At 39.1% G+C, this 20,339-nt stretch overlaps 3 protein-coding genes across 4 annotated transcripts; all 3 read right to left on the reverse strand.

The window, feature by feature from the left end:
• Nucleotides 1–273: 273 nt before the first annotated feature.
• top6bl (TOP6B like initiator of meiotic double strand breaks) lies at nucleotides 274–8,308 on the reverse strand (the record flags this gene model as incomplete). The annotated part of the gene is made up of 11 exons (XM_084041711.1): nucleotides 274–388; nucleotides 733–834; nucleotides 1,361–1,471; nucleotides 1,576–1,697; nucleotides 3,927–4,085; nucleotides 4,842–5,006; nucleotides 5,149–5,297; nucleotides 5,572–5,643; nucleotides 6,020–6,075; nucleotides 6,427–6,545; nucleotides 8,293–8,308. The coding sequence occupies 11 exons, from the start codon at nucleotides 8,306–8,308 to the stop codon at nucleotides 341–343; spliced, it is 1,119 nt and encodes a 372-aa protein (XP_083897837.1). The 3' UTR covers nucleotides 274–340.
• A 1,689-nt stretch (nucleotides 8,309–9,997) lies between these two features.
• On the reverse strand, nucleotides 9,998–16,731 carry tstd1 (thiosulfate sulfurtransferase like domain containing 1). 2 transcript variants are annotated; one of them, XM_084041571.1, is made up of 4 exons: nucleotides 16,020–16,731; nucleotides 13,407–13,532; nucleotides 12,037–12,199; nucleotides 9,998–10,222 (listed from the first exon to the last, which is right to left on the reverse strand). In XM_084041571.1, the coding sequence occupies exons 1-4, from the start codon at nucleotides 16,030–16,032 to the stop codon at nucleotides 10,168–10,170; spliced, it is 357 nt and encodes a 118-aa protein (XP_083897697.1). In that variant the 5' UTR covers nucleotides 16,033–16,731; the 3' UTR covers nucleotides 9,998–10,167. The 2 variants fall into 2 exon arrangements, with proteins under 2 accessions (XP_083897697.1, XP_083897696.1); XM_084041570.1 differs by having other exon boundaries at nucleotides 13,407–13,535.
• A 116-nt stretch (nucleotides 16,732–16,847) lies between these two features.
• On the reverse strand, nucleotides 16,848–19,432 carry LOC311033869 (uncharacterized protein). Its single transcript, XM_084041567.1, has 2 exons — nucleotides 19,270–19,432; nucleotides 16,848–18,177 (listed from the first exon to the last, which is right to left on the reverse strand). Exons 1-2 carry the CDS (start codon nucleotides 19,415–19,417, stop codon nucleotides 17,372–17,374), a joined length of 954 nt encoding a protein of 317 aa, XP_083897693.1. The 5' UTR covers nucleotides 19,418–19,432; the 3' UTR covers nucleotides 16,848–17,371.
• Nucleotides 19,433–20,339: the final 907 nt, after the last annotated feature.

Genomic DNA, 20,339 nt, shown 5'->3' on the forward strand with positions numbered 1-20,339 from the left:
TTTGTATTCACTTTTCCCAAGGACAAAATAAAATACAAAATAAACAAACGTATTACCTAAATTAAGTTCTCTCAACTTCTCTGATATGCCATAACCGTGTGAACCCTGATACTTAAGTGTTAAAAAAAACTATAGCCCACAAAGTTCAGTTACAAATATGTATATTCAACTTATCTTACATTGCTGTTGAATTTATGTCTGTTAAACAGGCAATTAACTAATAATAATGGAATTCACTCTAATGCATCAAAATATTTATCTTCAAAAAGGAATTGGCTCCATTGCATTCACTGTAAAACACAATACATTCAAAATAACTGATATGGAAATACAGGGATTCTTAGATTTCTCTCCTGGTTGGATTGCTGTTATCAGGAGGTGTGTCCATCTGTTGAAGTAATACATGATAAACCCATTAAGACCCGAGGCCGATTCTACAAATACCTTCTAAATCAGTAGTTCTCAAACTATAATTAAAAATTATTCAACACTTTCAAGATTTTCAATTCCAAAATGTAAAAAAAGAGCAGATGTGCAAGCTCACAGTGCGGCACGAAGTGACGTGCTGTGAGGTTGTATATCTGCTATTTTTGAATAGCCAATGCAAAAATCTAAAATGACACAGATGGGTTAAAATACTATGGATAAACATAAAGCTCATATGTGTCCAGAGTTGGGGAGCTGATACTGGATGACTGTTACCCCAGATCAGCAATAGGCTGTTCCACTCACCTGTGCAAAGTAGCACTTTCTCCCGGGAACAAGTGTTTTACATGACATCACTTTCCTCAGTGTTTCATGCAGTGATGTTGATAACTCACGAGTGTCATGAACCTGGGAGCAGATATGTCACACCTGTTCACTCTTCAGCACACTTATCCCAAAATGATTTCATTTATCAGTGTGTTGGTTAACTACCGGTTATGTGTGGTGATATTCCTGACTTGATATCGTTTCAATGACCTATTCCCCAAAAAATATACGAGTAAAACTTCTTAATTCTGCATTTTGTTTTCACTGTTCAAAAGTTTCTGCTTCTATTCATAACAAAAACTCAGAATGAAAGCCTGAAGGGCAATAGATTATCTGATTATGACTCTCCATTAGCTACTTTTAAAATAGCTGCCCTATTCTGGGCATGTCATTATTGTCAAAAATAGTCCAAATCTTTCACAAATAGTGAAAATAGCAGATCTACAAGCTCATAACGCATCTAATGGTCGCACGGCTAAAATGGTTGTCATAATTGTGAGGCAAATGTAAAAGGTATAACATAATTTCACACTTAATATCTAGGATTCCCTCTAAATCTTTAAGCATAGAATATCGGTATGCATTATGCTGCTGTGTCCATACATACCATCATGCTGTCCAGACAGGCACTCCTGAAGTCCACATTACTGCTGCTGCTCACAATAGAGATGGCAGAACTCACAATCACCTCAAGAGCTGAGCAAAGCTTCTCTTGGGCCTAACACATAATATAGTAAAACACAAATACGTCTAAAGCACATTATATACGCAATATTGAACACATTACATTTTTGTCTTTAATGTGTCTCTCATGTGGCCTACCTTGTGTCTCCGTCTCTGGATTTGAAGTGTATTCTTTAGCTGTGTCTGCAGTGCTGTTGTTACTGCCTGTTTGTTGTGACTCAGAATGTCCTCCAGGTGTCGCTCTAACAGCTCCTCTGTGGCTGCAGGAGGGTCACAAATGTTACCATCATTCCTGGATAAGATGAGTTCTACTGACAGGCCGCACATTCTGTGTTCTGCTGAGATCATTGCTACATTAAAAAAATGTTATGTCTATGATGCTATGCACTTCCAGGGTATTGACAAGAATATGTTACAGTTTTAAATAGTTGAGGGCTCTACTTTTTTATCAGAAGTTCATAATCCTTACAGCTCTGTCAAATCTTTTACTTTTAGTTTAATAATGTGTGAAAACCAACCAACCACTATATACACTATATATATATAATGGCTTATAATTTGTTCTTGGAAACCCATACACAAACATATAGCCTATATCAGGGGTGGCAAACTCATTTTGGGGTGAGGGCCGGATTGGTCAAATGGTGACTTGATGGGGGCCGGAACCAGTTGCGGGCGCACATGCGCGCTCACACGCACTCAGACACTGCTACTAACTATGCATATCACTTTTTTAAAATGTATTAAGAAGAATAGCTACTTTAATTATTGACATTAAAAACAAACAATGCAATTTGTAATAATAATAATAATAATAATAATAATAAACCATTTTAAGTAGAATAATTCAATTTGAAGTGGGTGGTTAAATAATTAGATTCATAGAACAACAGTGGTGTAAAGTAACTAATTACATTTACTCAAGTACTGTACCTAAGTAAAGATTTGAGGTATTTTTACTTTACTAGAGTATTTCCAGTACTTTTACTTCTATTTCACTACACCTGAGTCACTGCTATACAGTATATCAAATTCTTGGCCGAAACCGAATACCGAATATAGGAAACACTTGGCCGAATGGCTGAAAATGATTATTTAAAAAATATATAATATACATTTTCTTAAATATTATTTTGTACCATTGCTGTCATGGCTATGCCTCTGTTGTAGAGCTACATGATTATGGCAACACTTATCATAACTATAATCCATAGATCAGTTATTTAAAGCATATTTTTAGAATTATTTATTTACTATTGTGTAGTAATATAATACAATATGTCTCAAAACCTTAGCATGCCATACAGTTGCAAATTAAATAAATATGATTTCAAGAAATTAAAACTAACATTGAATAGCCTAACAAAAGGCAATATAATGTCTGCAGTTCAGGCCTGGAATTTCGTCATTTTAGGGGCAAGGCCACTTGGCCTTTGGTGTTGTAATTTTGGCTATTTGCACGATTTTAAATTGTTTTAAATAATAATAAGAAAAGGAACATACAAGATTTCCAACGATAATATATAGCCAATAGGTTCTGTATCAGTATATGAGTCAGTTTTTGCAGATTTCATTCTAATTGGCTACTATGCCTGCATATGAATTTCATGGGCCTGTTGGTCACCCTGGCTTGGCGGAGATATGCCCTGTTGCGCACTCTCCGCACAGCAACAGCAGGTGAAAGCAATTGACTTAAACGAGGGCTATGTTGCGCACCAAAAAACGGACTAAAACTGACACACACACACATACACACACACACACACACACACACACACACACACACACACACACACACACACACACACACACACACACACACACACACACACAGTCAAGCGTTCACAGCTGGTGTTAATTATTTTGCCCTGCGCAGGCTCTTAACTGTCGCTGGTTATCCTACTAATGTCACACCCTCTGACAAATGGATTCTAGTTTTCAAGATTAGAACAGCAACACTGGTTACAAAGTGGGGGGAGGTGAGGGGCGGGGTGTGGGGAGGAATGGAGCCACTCTCTACTCCTCCAAATGAGAGACGCAACTGGTAAATACTTCACCAAACAACGGTGTTTTACCGGATTTGTGATGCTGTTGAACAAGCGCTCTCTCCAGTACAGGTAGAGTTGAATGGTGATGGTCCTCTGTATGTTAATGACCTTGGCTGTGGCTTCACAGCTTGGCCATTGTTCTCACATAACAAGTTTGTCCAGTATTCAACCCCCAGGCAGCCTCAGTAAGGAACTGGCGGGCGCTGGCGTTTTTTCTGCCTTTTTTTTTTCTCTCTCGTTTTTTTTTCCATTAGAGGTAGTATTAAATGCCGTTTTTTCAAATCACCTCAAGGGCCAGATTTGATGACGTCGCGGGCCGGAATTGGCCCCCGAAACACCAGTTTGCCACCCCTGGCCTATATGGTTCCTTATACAGCCCAAAGTATGAAATCATGGGCCACTGAGTACACAGAGGCTATGAGTTCCAGCTGTGTCTCTCACCCATAACATCAGAGAGCTGAATGGTGAAAGGGTCACTGTGTTGCAGGAAGAGATATAGCGTGAGACTCTGCTCTATAGCGGCAGTGCTCCATTCTGGCTCCAACTCTTCGCTGTTATCATGCTCCACACTGTATACAGTGCCACTGCTGTGCACAAGGTCTACATAGGACACATAACATCTAACTTTTTCAAAGTAGAGAATCAGATGAGAAGCAGAAAGAAGAAAATTAGTGTCCAGTATGATGGCATCTGGTTTCGAGAGTAAGTAAACTTAAAGGCATGTTGGTAAATACTTTGTTAATGAAAGTCTTTGAAATGTTGTAATTACCAGCATTTTCTTTTGCGTAAGCATTTCACAATGTGTGTTGTGTAGCTGTATACCAAACATAAACACAAAACTACAAAAGTCTTTTGTCTTAGTCTTTGACAAGTTGGTCAAAGTTGTCAACACAGCAAGCATGATGAGGCATTGGTACATAATGTTTATTGAGACTTGGATGTCTACAGTACATGACTGTGTCAATTGACTTCGTAAGCGGACTTCTTACATTTTGCCCCTAACAAATACCCCCATATAATAATAATACTAATAATACTAATAATACTAATAAATAATAATAATAATAATAATAATAATGAAACAAATAAATATCAAACAAAATCTTTTTTTTTAATCAATAAAAAAAAGAAAAACTATCAAAAACACTGAAAATTTGAAATTTAAACAAAACCCTGTATTACAAAACTATAACAACCTTCCTTCCTATTATACAAAACTAATTTCAAATAATCACAACTTATCTGATTATATTGTGTCGGCCACCTGACTTGACGAGGCAAACACAATACACTGCAGCTCTCAGAGAGCTTTCAACAATCAAAACCATCTGTATGCATGTGAAGGTGGAGGTTTACCTGTAGAGGTGGAGCAGTGGAGGCCACTCAATCCCAGGTCCTGACAGTCAAGACTAGCAGGCAGGTCACTGAGGAAAGCTGAGGGACCCAGGATTGGCAAGTTACTGGGGCTATACACCAATACCTGGCCACACATACAATCAAGGAAGAGAATATCTATATGCGCTTATGTCTGTGCGCGTATGCCTATCAATATATAGCCTATACACACAAAATGATTTATGTCCATCTCATATAGTAATATAAAACATAAAGGATATTTGTATTTGTGTGAGTCGAGTTGCCAGGTTGGGGTATGGCAGCACACAGGGGCTGATTATGGTGAGTGGCTGGAGGCTGAGCTCTCCATACAGGCCTCTGTCCATGGCGTCAGGGGGGATAGTGATTGGCAACCTCGCTCCAAGGTCAGGGTGCCCTCCATGACACCAGACTCTTTCTCCTATGCACGCTGGAGGCCTGCAAACAACCAGGCAGGAATCAGTTCAAGGGGCACCCTGATGGCTCAACCTCTTATTGTGCATACTGATGACATTGTAGGTTCGATTTTGACTCAAGACCTGTGTCACGTCATTCGCCCCTGTCTCCCTCCACTGTGTTGTCTAATAAAGCAGGAATGCCTAAACATCCTGTTTTGGTATTTCACATTCTTGAATAAATAAAAAGGGACAAAACACACACACACACACACACACACACACACACACACACACACACACACACGGCTACTCACTGTGCACTGCAGGTGACATCCAAGATCATTGCTGACTGGTCATTCAAAATAACTTTGCTCTGTATTTTTCCACTGCAAGCACACATGGAAAACAATAACATGGCAAAATATTTAACAAAGGATATTACTGCTGAAAGTGAGGAAGACCCTGAGGAAGGCAGTGTGCCTGCCAAAACGTTGGCTAATCTCTCTCGTCTGCTAATAAAATCAGACTTTGGCGCTTAAGCTACAAGTGTGTAGCTACTTTGATCTTCTATTGTTAAAGAACCATACCACAGGTCTCTGCATCTGCGGTGGTGGGTTGAGCATTCTACATCTATGCCACCCATTTTCCATTTATTTAATCCTACAGTACAGTAAGTATGTTTCTATATTTTTAGACTGGTGTGAACCTTTATTGTGTTTTGCTTCTTGTTGCAAATCCTAATTGGGGACAAGAAAGGCATACCTAAATATTCGTTCACATTTCTCCTCATCTGAGTTCAGTTTGAGGTGGATATTCACCTGTGAAAAGATGAGAGGAGGCAACGTTCAGATGACAATCTCTTGGGTATAATATTTTGACTAATGATGGATGACCAACTAAAATGAGTCCTTCCTCACCCCTGCGTTTACCAGACTAAGCCCATGTAAGAAATCGTATGCACGCAAATGCCACCCTGGACTGAACGGTGTACCCACTTTGGCCTAGGGATACAGAGAGGGGAAAAGTCAAATTTAGTTCAATTTAATTTACAAGTGAAATGGTTCCCATTCTCTTATACAAATATATAAAATGTGAAAACACGTCAAATCAGTATTAAAAGGGAGATTCTCTTAATTGTTCACCAGACATAAATACTTCCAAGTGGTCACCTGAAGGGAGAGCAGGTAGTGGGGGGGACCATACATCTCAGTGAAGCCACGCAGTTCCTCAATGTCAGGCTCAGAGGCAGAGCACAGGACAGCAGAAGGAAACAGCCTCTGATACAATTCTGTTTGGACCAACACAGGCAGAGGGCAAGCAGAGTGAGTGGACCTAAATATGTACAGTATAATATGTATTAGAGAGAGAGAGAGCGTGTGTGTGTGTGTGTGTGTGTGTGTGTGTGTGTGTGTGTCTGTGTGTGTGTGTGTCTGTGTGTGTGTGTGTGTGTCTGTGTGTGTGTGTGTGTGTGTGTGTGTGTGTGTGTGTGTGTGTGTGTGTGTGTGTGTGTGTGTGTGTGTGCAAGTGCGTGCGTGCGTGCGTGCGTGCGTGCGTGCGTGCGTGTACCTAGTTGGTCTTCATCCAATTTTATATCTGCACACCATGGACCTGCAGCTGCAACTGTATACACAGATGATGATCAGGTTGTGTCTTGTTTTTCTTGTAGTGAAATAAATGCAATCTGACCAATAGCCTATGGCCAAACATAGCACAGCATTTGTGTTGGCAGTTAATCTACTACAACTTAAAGCAGATCAATATTTTTGATTCAAACTGTGGAACAAGCAGGTCCTGTGCTGTCTAGTTGGACATTTTATTTCAGACTATTACCAGTACAGGTGTGGTTGTCAGCTCTAGACCCCAACAGTAACAACAACCCTCCTGCTGCTGAGTAACTATGACCTGGCACATCTCTCTGCTTTCTTAACAGCATCAGCCATTGCACAACCTATAATGGTAAAAAAGAAGAAAAACACTTAATTGACAACAAAGATGATTCTGATAATACTGGACTGCAACATTGAAATTAAATGCTACAAAGCAACTTCATATAGCTATTTGATTGCTTTCCTCATGAACTGACAGGCTAGCCTGTAAATTAGCTGTTTCCTGTCCGCAACTAATTGAATTGGACAGGTTATTTATAGCCTATGTTTAACTCTATAGCTAATAAATGTTCTCTTTCAAACATTTGGTATTTTTTGTAGGCTAATTGCTAGCTAGTGTACAAAGGATGTCGTAAAACTTGCCTTATGTATTTCTCTTATCATCTTCAGGGACAGGGTCCACAGCTAAGGTCGTTTTGTTGATGAGTTCACTCAGCTGCAGCTGGTTCCTGCTTCGCGCCAGAAACGTATCCCCCCCCAAGCCAAATGTATTTCCGTACAATCCGTAGTACGACGGTGTCGCTTGCTGTTCCTTTCAGCAGTGATGGAAGAAGTACTCACATGTTTTACTTAGCAAATAATACTTAGTAAAAGTATCAATACTGCAATGTAGATATACTACAAGTAGAAGTCCTGTATTCAAAATGTACTTGAGTAAAAGTACAAAAGTATTGGCATCAAAAAAGTAAAAAATAATAATTTTAAAGTAGCAAAAGTAAAAGTAGGCTACTCATTGTGCAGATTAGAATGTCCCATTTCACGAGTTCGAAATGTATAAAAAATCTTTTGAAAATAGCCAATCTACAAGCTCACAATACATTGTGATTGTGAGCTTGTAGATCTGCTATTTTCAAATAGCCAAAATATAAATATATGGCTGAAGAAGTTAATGTATGTTTTGAAATAATAATCTAAATCTACCAGTAACTAAAGCTGTCAAATAATTGTAGGAGTAAAAGTACAATATTTGCCTCCGAGATGTAGTGGAAGTGGAGTAGAAGTAAAAGTATTGAAAATTGTAAAATACTGAAGAAAGTAAAACATACCTCAAAATTGTATTTAAGTACAGTACTTGAGTAAATGTACTTAGTTACTTTACACCACTGCCTTTCAGAGAGAATTGTAAATGGAAACATACATTTCACTCACCACATCCAATTAGCATCTTTTCCTTTTAGCCTAATGATTGGTTAGGCTAATTTCAATCAATGTGGGGTTATAGGCCCTAATTAACCCCAAGTAATAAACAAATCATCACATAAAAGCACGGTCTGGATTGACAGCTACACGTGATGACCATTTCACTGATGTGCTTCAAGGTTTCTATTATTATTAAAATGTTTTTATTGAATTTTCAAGACAAATATACACATATAACAAACTACAAGACACCACAGACACTAGGACACCATATCAAATGAACAAATACTCATATCAACCAGTAATTAATTGACCAAAAATGCAAGGACATTATAGTACAGTATATTTTCATGAAAAACGGTTACAAAAATTAAAGTCAATAAGAGATAAGAAAAAGTGCTTCAAGGTTTCTAAAGAGATATGTATGAAACAGTCCCTTGTGAAGTTCTGGATCAGTTGTCAGGCAGTAAAAGCAAAATGTATTTTACGTGTTGAATGACGAGTGATATTTCCACACTGGCATACCTGAAAAATATGTACAGGCCCAGGGCAGGGTTGGAGCCAGAAAATAACAAATGTCCATGTCCACCTCTATATCCAAGAAGAGATAGACATGGACCACCTGTAATCATGCCATGGACCACTACTTGAGTACCAGTGCACTAAATCGGTGGTTCAGGACCCCCAGGGGGGGGGGGCACATGATTTTGGGGGGTCCCCAGTTTTAATACCTAAAAAAAACAAAAAAACTTTACAGCGTCAAAAGTAGTCAACTACTTGGTCAAACATTGGCCAAATTGTCGAATAATCTAAGAAAGAGGAAAACATTTTGAAATTAGCTGATCTACAAGCTCGCGTTGAAAGGCAATTAAATTAGTTACTGGGAACTCAGAGGGTTAAGGAAAGCGTCGTCATTATTAGGAAATGTGTCAATTTAATCAATGGCATGTGTCTACTCACTCATAAATGTTACAAATCAGTATAGTATTATAGATTTCTCAACAGGATGGATAAATATGATTTAAAATGGGGATATTATCATTTACACGCTTCAGGTCTTGGATGACGTCTCCGGCTCTCAATGTGAGCTTCAATAACCATTTAGGGACTTGGGTTAGATTTGTCTGGGGTAGGACTGAGGTTGACTGCTGGCGGTAGGCTTCTGTGCACTGTATTTTTGTTTTTTCCTTTGTTGTTGTCTTTAAGTTTTCATTTTTTGTTAATTTGTATGATGTGTATGGTATGTATTGTCTTGTTATAATCGTTAGTAATGTAGTTATTGGATTAAGAATGTTTTTGTGATGTCTATTGTATGTCTTGTCTAAAAAAATGTTTGCATCATTTGTTGAAAGTAAATTCTTTGTTTGTTTGTCTACAAAAGAAAATAAAGTACAAATCATAAAAAAAACAAATCAGTATAGTATCAGTTAACATGAGTTTAATACGAAAGGTTGGATAAAGTAAGAGGAATTAATATCAGTGGTTGGTTGTCAACCTTTTTTGAGCTCTGGACCACTAGGATATTTCAAGCAATTCAAGGGTCAACCCAACCCACCTTTAACTAATCTTAGCCCATATCCCCACACAACACAACAGTGGTCCCCAGGTTGATTCTTAGTCAGGGTGGAGGTCCCTGATTCACAATCAGTTGAAAACCCCTGTACTACAGTATTCTTGCTTAAGTGAACCACAAAGTTGGACATTACCCAATAAGGATAGGTTAAAATATTACTTTATTTATTATTACGCTAGCAGTTATTAATTTTTTTCACAGAGGATGTACTATAAAAACATTCAACATTTTTCACAAGAGATGAAAAGCCAAAATCATTGTTTATTGCAGGAGGCTGTCACATAAGTCATCATGCTCTCCAACTTCTTAAATCATTTCCCTTCTTTCTCAGACCACTCTTTGTATCCACCGGCGTAGTTACGAGCACTGAAACAAAAGACAAAGGCACCAAAGGTAAGTGTCAAAACAAGAGCATCATGATTGTATGATAATTCAAAAGTACAGATTAAAAAACACAATAGACAAATGTACTTCTGTGAGGAATTAAAGTAGGACAACTCTACTGGGCACTGAAAGTACACAGGAGTTATTTGTGTGTGGATTAGATCAAGGGTCTTCATTCTTTTTTTTCATTTTGTCATAAAGATGAATGGCATGTACATTGTGACCTTGCACTGTTATGTCTGTTCAGCTCACAACCCAGACATCATCAGTGAAATTTACAGCCAGCTCTGTAAGTAAAAACTCCTGAATAGACATGCATAACTTCAACATGCATGCATACATGTTCCATGTGAAAGCCATCAAACCTCAGAATGTTGAAGTAGAGCCAAAGTCTTGTTTACAATGTAGAACATCATGCAAGTCACGCTCAAAAGTGTGAACTTGCTACAGTAGGTTCCGTCAACAGGCTTTTTACCAGGGTGTTAGGGTGTAACTATTAAAAATATGTACACTTTTGCTTGACTGGGTCTGTATTGTTTAACTACTGTTTTCTAAATTTGCTTTGCTAATATGTTTGGATCATGATAATGTGTTTATCAGAGAAGAAAACCCTTTCCTATCAAAACATTATTTGGTGGCCCACCTGCAGTGACTCTGAGGAACCCCTAGGGGTCACAGATCCCCTGTTGGATACGCATGCATTAGCCGTGAGGTTAATAAAGGAACAATTAGCCGATTTTCAACCTTATTTCCATTTATTAGTCATAGGGGTCAGGGGTGTCATGTCTCTAACATCCAAAATCCTTGCCAATCTATATGCCTTAGTGACGTGTCGCAGCCTACTTTACTACATTGATGAGGGAGAATACATTACTGGGTGGTGGAAGAACTACAGACTTCCAAATCTACAATGTTGGGGGTGCAAAAGTTAATCAAACTAATCAATTTAATTGATTATAAAAAAATAATTGATTTGTAATAATCGATAGTTGGAATTTCAAAAAATGTAAAAAACAATCTACAATCTCACACGCATCGTGATGTGACATGTTCTGAGCTTGTACAGTAGATTGGCTATTTTCACTACTTTTGTGTGTGACATCGTTTAAAAAAAAAATATATATATATATTTTTTTTTTTATAAATCGCAAAAGTTGTCGATATTATAAATCGCTTAGAAAATAATCAATAGTTGCAATCCTAGTACTATGTGACTGTTGTCCACAGGAACGAATGCGAAGGAAGTAACCTGACCAACTCACATGCCTTATTTAGAGGTTCAACTTCCTTGGCATTCATTCTGCAGTTATTTGATGAATTGTAAATACATATTTGCTGATGAGAACCATACCCACAATGTATACTGTCTGGTACATGTAGGCACTGTCGGCAAGGCTCTGAGAGCAGAAGCAGAAATTGTATTGCTTCAATTGACTACTGTGACCATCAGTAGTAATGATTACACGTACATATCCACAACAAAGTGGTGAAGTTATCATTTAGGCTGTGTTTGTCCACCAAAGAGTTTCTTCCCAGCTGAAAATGCCAAGCGCAAGCCTAAAAACACTTCCAACGAGTTTAAAATATTTCTGCTCTAAGCAAGCAGATAAAAAACAGACTTTCAGCACCTCGTTACGCTGCTGGAGTTCCCTGTAATGCAGCAGTCCCATATTAAAACAATTAAAAACATACGCTTTGCTCAGGAAAATAATGTTCTTGTTGTACACAGCCTCTTAAGGATTATTTGTGTGAAACTACTAGTACTATTATGTAAAGTAATTAATTCATATATTTACTTCTGGAATCCCTGTGCCCGTGCCTTGTCTGTGGCCATCCCACCTCGTTTGCCCATCTGGCAGTGGAAGATTAGTTCTGGTGCATCCAGTTGTGGCTTGGTCACCCCATATTTTGTCTTGAATTCTGCAGGGTCCAGTGCAAGAGCACTTTCCACTGTATCAACTAGGTAAGATAGGAAACACAATAACCATTGATCAAGTATTCATGATTTGTCCTATACCACTTTTCTTCCTTCCTTCATGTAATAAATCGCACCAAATTTGAATGTTTATAGTATTCTGGACGGAACATGCCGGGCGGCTTAAGTTTTAAAGCGAGAATCTGTATGTTTTATGTCCCCTTCAAACGGATTGCATTTGTATCATCCAGGATTCAAATTCAAACCCGGTTCTCCAGTGTGGGAAGTCAGACATCTACCGCAAAAATCCATGACGGAATTCATGCCTGTCAAATGTCAGAAATATTGGGCTCTGTACTTGTCAACCAGTATGTGTCCTACCCTGCACCAGAGTCTAAATTCCTCAGTGGAAGAATAGGCAAGTGGCTTTGAGACCTTAGTGTCCCCATAAGTGTCAACGCCTGAGAGTATGTGAATAGAAAATAACTAGCACATCTGCAGTGGTTGGAGGTGGTCCAAAATTCCTGTTCACTTTCCCGAAAATAAAAATCATGCGGGCTGGGAGGACACACAAATACAGGTTTGCATACGTACACATTTTGTGAGTGTGCTTGTTTAGTTTAGTAAACAAGTGAGGCTCCCGTCATGCATGCTTGTTTACATTTTACTCTTTAAAGTAATGCTGAACTTTGGTAGAACCCTAGGCTGTAAACAGTGCAGCTACGTGTGTGAGGACGTTTGATAGTGTTTATGGACAGATAAATCTCACATTGTGTGAATAGCAAACAAAAGAAGGGTGATTCTCAGTATGACGCAATTTAACCAATAAAGACCATGAAACAGATGTGTTGCAGAGTTTATAGCTATTGATCATTTTCAAGTCTTGTTCCTAGTTGGGCTTTACATATTAAAAAATGTAATTCAAATACACAGCTTTCAATGTCATAAAACCACAATACACTAGAGATACACTACTGATGTAAAATACACTACACTACAGATATATACCGTACATGAATCATGATCACAATAAAATAAAAATACAAAATAAAGTTATACAAAAACAATCAAAGAAAAAATGTGTTCCAAAGTTTACCACCCTTTCTGTGTGTGTGAATGAGACCTGTGACTTTTCAACAACAAAGAACGAGAGAAAATAGAAGATATCTGAAAATGTGAAAATTCTCACACATCTATTTATTTGAGTGTAGATCCCCCCATGTAATTTATATAATTCTTAGCGAAGCTCACCGGGGATGTGGATAGAACCTGGAATGCATCCTTTATCCACTTCTTCTTTAGAACGAACATCAACCAAAAGAAGACTCTGGCTCTTCTTCAGGAGTGCCTGAAGATCTGCATAGGAAATGTCCTTGTCTGCTAGAAAGATAAACAAAAAATATAAAATATAAATCACATTAAACATACACACAATGGTTAAACCGCCTGAAAAACAACAACAATGGAACAAATTACACTTGAGTTCCAACCCCTCACACTGTGGGCAACCTTCATCATTGCATTAGACTTTCCCATTAACGAGCCCCACCAACACAAGCCCCCACATACAGTATCTCTCTCTCTCTCTCTCACACACACACACACACACACACACACACACACACACACACACACACACACACACACACACACACACACACACACACACACACACACACACACACACACACACACACACACACACACACACACACACACACACACACACACACACACACACACACTATATTACACCAAATCTCGGTATAATCCATTGATAATCTCACTCCCTGATCTCATACCCTCTCCTTTGTTTTTCTTTGTTTTACTATCATATTATTTTTTAATTAATAAAGGTTCTCCGTGCATGTGCACGAGTGGGGTGACTATGGCCTATGGGAGAGTATTGCAGATATATGATACAGTGAGAGATGAGGATATTCATGTCATCTGAAGAAAAGAAAAGAAAGATAAAAGCGTTTTAGGTTTGGAAAAGCTTGAGAAGGACATTTGAAGGCGATTCCACAAGTACATTTTTTAGGCTGTGGTTTTACTGTAGGCGGGGGTTAGGCTGTGATTCTCTCTGTCATGAAGTTTCATTGTAAACAAACCTATTTGGAAAAATATGTTCTATTTAGATAGGGATAGTCATGAGAAATTTGCAAGCCTGTATAATATTGTGTAATATTGTATCATGTCTAGTGCCAAGAACAGACCTGTACATTGGGGTACCAGCAGCCTACCTTGCGTCAAAGGTGCTGAACACAGAAGAAAAAGAAAATGCTCCCATCGCAACCACCTCCCATGGGGAACATTCCATTCCAGAAGATTGCTTTGCCATGTGTGTACTCACACTCCCATTTAGATCAAACATTGCAAGTGTGTGCAATGCCCATAATTACCTTTTGATATAGTGTGGCATGCAGACAGTCCAATTATGATTGGCCAATCTTGCCATTAGGACTGGTTTTATTTTCCCACATACCGTAATATAGTTGAGGCTTAAACACAGCTTGCATTGTAGTGCTATGATGTACATAGACAGCATGAATAAACAATTTTAAATTGACCCTGCTGTTAACAGCACTTATTTATATACAAACTAAAAGAAAAATCAAGTTGACATTAGACACATTGACATGTGATTTGTAATGCTCTCCTGATGTCTCCTCCCTGTCTCTAGCAATGTTCTTCACAGAGGATGAAAGATAAAGGTAGTGACCATTTCCCCCACCTCCCCAACTACCAAATAACCCAGATGTCAGGCATACCCTGGGGGCAAAGTCGAGAGAGACAATGCTATATTGTGCCAAGTCATTCATTGTGTAAAATGCTGCAAGCCAATTACTACTGAACCTTCCTAGACCAACTGAAGACCATTTTTAGAAACACATGCAGACAACTCTGGTCCATAGCGTTAGAAGGAGTTCTCCCTCCTTCTAATCTAACGCTATGGACCAGAGCTTGCAGATTCTATCATCATGTTAGTTGTACATTTGGACAGTTACAGTGTGTTTTACAATAGCCTTGGATCAAGACTATCATAGACCAAGTCATAGATCAAGTAAAAGTCAGCAGTGGTGTAAAAAGTACTCACATTTCTTACTTAAGTACAAGTATCAATACCGCAATGTAGAAATACTCTAGCTGTTACAAGTAAAAGTCGGTACATAATTTACTTGAGTAAAAGTACAAGGGTATTGGCATCAAAATGCACTTAAAGTACCAAAAGTAGAAAGTACTCAGTATGCAGAATGTTCCATTTCACAAATCTTTCGAAAATAGCAGATCTATACAAGCTCAGCTTGTAGATCGGCTATTTTCAAATGGCCAAAATGTATATAGGGCTGAAGTGGCTAATGTATGTTTTGAAATAATAATCAAAATCTACAAAGCAGTAACTGAATATTTAAAATAATTGTAGTGGAGTAAAAGTAAAGTATAATATTTGCCTCTGTGATGTAGTGGCGTAGAAGTACGTAAACTACTGAAAATTGGAAATACTCCAGCAAAGTCAAAATACCTGAGTACAGTACTTGAATGTACTTCAGTTACTTTACACCACTGAAAGTCAGACTCGATACAATACATCTATGATAGTCTTGATCCAAGGCTATTTTTACACATACTACACAACTGTCCAGGGCTTCAGGCACACGGTAATGAGAGAATGTTACTGTAATAAATCATTTCGTTTTACTGTTGAACATATTGCGTTGTTGGTTAACATTTTAACAGGCTACAGGCACCACAACATGTTTGTATCGAGATGGTAGTATTTCGTAAGCAATTGTTTCGCATAGAAGAACGTGGTGCAATACAATGAAACCGATCCATACGGGACATAAAATATGAAAACCTCACCTGCGTTTGCCATTGTGACTATTGTGTGGTCTGTGACTATTAAATAATCATTGACAGTATTTCATAAAACAACCCTTCATTGTTTGCATTGTTTGCTCAATAATCATTGGTTTATCTTACCCAGGGAAGGAGGGACCTTATCTAAATATCACCAGCTACTTCCTATTTCCACCTAAGGTTTCAAAATAAAGGTTGTTATGTACCACTCCGGATCGCGAATCAGTGGATACAGGATAGATGGGCACAGGCACTTGAGACATCTGGGCACCTAGATGTAAAATTGACTATTTGGTCAAAAATGTTGTTAATTAAGTAATGTCAAGTATACATGATGTGAACAAGTACAGTAGCCTGCCCTACATCATTATCAGACAAATGTTATCCTTCAACTTCTTGTTTATGCCCCAAAATGACTGGATATAGGCTACTGTAGTCATGATTTGTAGCAATTGTATAAATATTAGACCTTAATTGTCAAATGTTTGATATTTAAAAACATGTTCCAATATTTAAAAACAAATTTCAAATATATATATATTTTTTTATTTTGGAAAAAAATGCTAATTTAACACTGAGGTGCCCACTCTTCCTTGGTGCCCACCTATCATGTTACCACCAGTCCATAGCGTTTAGACATGCTAGACATATAGATATGCTACGCTTGTAATAGTAGAGTAGAGTAGAGTTATATCGGTAAAAGTAGGCCTACGTTGCATTTTGAACTACGACAGGCTATTTTCAACCTCTTGGATATCTTAAGAATCTTAACCACTGCTTATTCAATTTTTGTATTAATTTATTATTCATTAATGTTGTGTGGAAAACTACATTGCAAACAAAACAAATTACACTTCTTTTTATGTTTATTATAAAAGTTTGGGCAGATTAATATTTACATCCATCTGTCATAGCATTATTAATATCCTATGATAAATCTACAGATATTAATTTGCCAGCAAATAAACCTGTAGTTTCATTAGGTTCAAAATTGTTCATATAGCACATCACAAAAATCAAAAGTTCTTATGTGAACTATACAATAATTGTATATTCAATGTAGAAGAAGAATGTAAACAACTTTCGTATTGTGCCACTGGACACAACACAATCCTAATAGAATAGTGTTACACAACCGGTAGTTAGTGACCCATCGATAGATGTTAGGGGCTACTGTTAACATATCGGGTCCTGATGTCTTCTAGGCATGATTTGAATCCCAATTTCAGCACTTCTACGCTAGAGTTTTAACAGCCATTTAGCTTTGTCTCTCATTAGTCTGTTGCTGTTTCCCCCATGGCCCCATCCTGTCAATGTCTGACAGTGCAACAGGGATGTGGCTTCTCCATTACAGCTCACAGAGGTCCTTCTGTGCTGTAAGAAGGGTTCCCCAGTCCATCAGGAGAGTCTGGTGTTGTTTTACTACATGCCTTACGCTTCCAGAGGATGACAGCGGCTAGGGAGAGGAGTATGATGAAGGCCACCCCTCCCCCTATGACCCAAGCCACCACTCCATGGCTGGACGATTCTGCAGGCCCATACTCCATACAAGAGGACTCTGAAGGAACACTCTGTCCTGCCTTGTTCACTGCCTCTACGCACACATTGTCTCCATCCTCCAGGGACTCTACCAGGCCCCTCCGCAATGCCTCCCCAAATTCCAGGGCTGGCCCTCCTCTCCCCTCAACCACCACTCTGTACTTGGATACCACCGAGGACGGGGCACACCACTGGACCTCTACTGCTTTGCCTCTGACGGGGACTAGCCGCTTGAGCCGTGGAGCGTGAGGTCGCTGGTCGGCTCGGCTGACGCCAGGACAGAGGCACCCAGTTTGTTCTGAGAGATGCGCACAAGGCTGCTGGTCTTCCATGCAAGGGTTGTATTCGCAGGGCTTGGGTGGTGGTTGATGGTGGAGGACGAATGTAGACTTTGTGATAGAAGGCACACTTGGAGAGGAGCTGTGCTCGTCGTCGTACTCTTGGTAGTCTTCGTCTGAGCCCTCGTTCATGAACACAATCCGCGGACGGGTGACAGGAGGGGAAGTGGGGACGGCATGGGCACAGAGAAGGGATGGGAGGTGGGATGAAGAAGGACGGAGGAAGGAGGTAGGGGTCAGCAGCAGTATAAGCACAGCCAGGTTCCAGTGAAGTGACATGATCTCTGTGAAAAGAAATGACAAAGTCGATTCTTAGATGTCTTAGATCATTACAAAGATACAATGACCAAAAATGGGTATACTATGGCTGCAATATTTTATTTATAATGCACTTTTCATCTGTCTGTATGTAAGTACAGTATGTATGTACAGTATGTATGTACTGTCTGTCTGTCTGTCTGTCTGTCTGTCTGTCTGTCTGTCTGTCTGTCTGGCTGTGTATAGTATGTCTTTCCTTCTCATCTCTCGAGAACCGCTCATCCGAATGACTCTGAACAGGCATGCGTTCCGAATGATGCCCAATCCCAAACGGGCACTACACGCGTTAAAGCAAATCTCAAAGTGGAACAAATGTAAACAACAAAATGATTCTGAATCTTTGTCAGTATCTGCGTTGTGTGTTATATGTGAATGCCAATTCTAAAGAACTCAACTTCTTTGTGTTATGAAGAAATCAGCGAAGCATATACTCAAGATAAGAAGAAACAAAAGCAGCACACAATAAAATCCCCAGTGCTGAGATCATATCAATGTATCAAAATGGACACTTGGGACCGTTTTGGTCCGGTTGGTGTGGCAACAGTAGTGATAGTGACTAAACACAGAAATTGTATAGGCTTTAGAAAAGAAAACATTGGTCAGAAAGAAAATGGTGAGATTATCTATAAATATCATACATTTTCTGTGACAATTATGTTAATGCAGCTAATGTTTTTGATACGTAGGCCTAGTCACTTAACTTAGCTGAAGTACAATACCATAACAGGGAAATTATCATATTCGTGACAATTGTTGACCATTGTTGGCAAACCAGACAGATTCTATGAGAATATAAACTGTCTGATAAAAAATTATATCGATGCCAAAAACATTGAGACAGTCATCTTACAGATTTTGAAATGTACAGCTTGTGGTTTTGAATTGTTGCCACAGTATTTTGGTTGTGATCAAAGAATGCACACATACAGTTAAGTCTTTACCATTTTAAGTTTAATAGGAGTTAAATTCCCATAGAGGATTTGACAATGTATTTAACCATAGCATAAATTGATTAAATGAAGTAAACCAAACAAATAAGCAAAAGTCTGTAAATGTACCTGATGAATGGGAACGGTTTCTGTGTCTCCTTCTGTTCTCGCACTCTGTCTCTGTCCTCAATGCACGCTTGCTTGCTCGCTCTCCTCCTTTCGTCTCACTGTTTTTGTTCCCATCAAAACTTTCCCCTCCTCCTCCACACCCCTTCATTTTCTCCCCTCAGTGCCTCTCTCTCTCTCTCACACACACTCTCTCTAGCTCTCTTTTGTCTCTCTCACGTCACAGCCCCCTTCACCCACCCTCCTGTCGCTCATTGTGTGTGTGTGTGTGTGTGTGTGTGTGTGTGTGTGTGTGTGTGTGTGTGTGTGTGTGTGTGTGTGTGTGTGTGTGTGTGTGAGAGAGAGAGAGAGAGAGAGAGAGAGAGAGACGGGGCTTTTTGTGCGCTGCCTGGCATGTTAACTTCTTTATAAACAAGAGACAGGCTTGTGCCTGTTGTTGTGTTTCACATAAGTTGGTGTGTTGAAGGTATCTGGTTTTGATTTTAAGAGCTGTTTTAAAATTCTCCACTGCATTCAGTGGGTGTTCTTTTGTAAACGGTGGTGTAGAAAGAATAAGAGACTCATGTAACAGCATTTCATTCACTTGACTCATGCATATTAAAGCTCGACAAGCTTGTGTGTTTGTGTCCTGGGGGCTAGGAATGCAAGCGGTATGTTTATTATCGTCTTCCATCCACTTTGAACCCCATTGTGAAGGGGTAGGGGGGAGAAGCCTTTTCTGAACCTCTTAATTCCTTATAAGGGACAAACCTGGCAAAGTGGACAAGTCATTACATGTCACAGCTACCCACATTGCAGCAAGGAGAACAGGAGGACCACGATGAGAGTCACCTCCTGCTCTGTATTCTATTCATCAAACCAACCTTCACATCTCAACAGATTTAAGCAACTTCCTGCCACTAAAACCTGAAGCTCATTGTAGTTTTGAAGATCAGGTGTCATGATTGTGTAATCCATAGCCAGATCTGCATGACTTCTGCCCGTTCTTGAAAGAAACACCTACATTTCAACACAAGGCTCCCCCCCCACTTTTTTGGTTTGTTAACCAATTCTACACCCATGTTGGGTGTGCT

Source organism: Gymnoscopelus microlampas (genome assembly GCF_963454915.1).
Source record: "Gymnoscopelus microlampas genome assembly, chromosome: 18".
NCBI classification, from domain to species: Eukaryota; Metazoa; Chordata; class Actinopteri; order Myctophiformes; family Myctophidae; genus Gymnoscopelus; species Gymnoscopelus microlampas.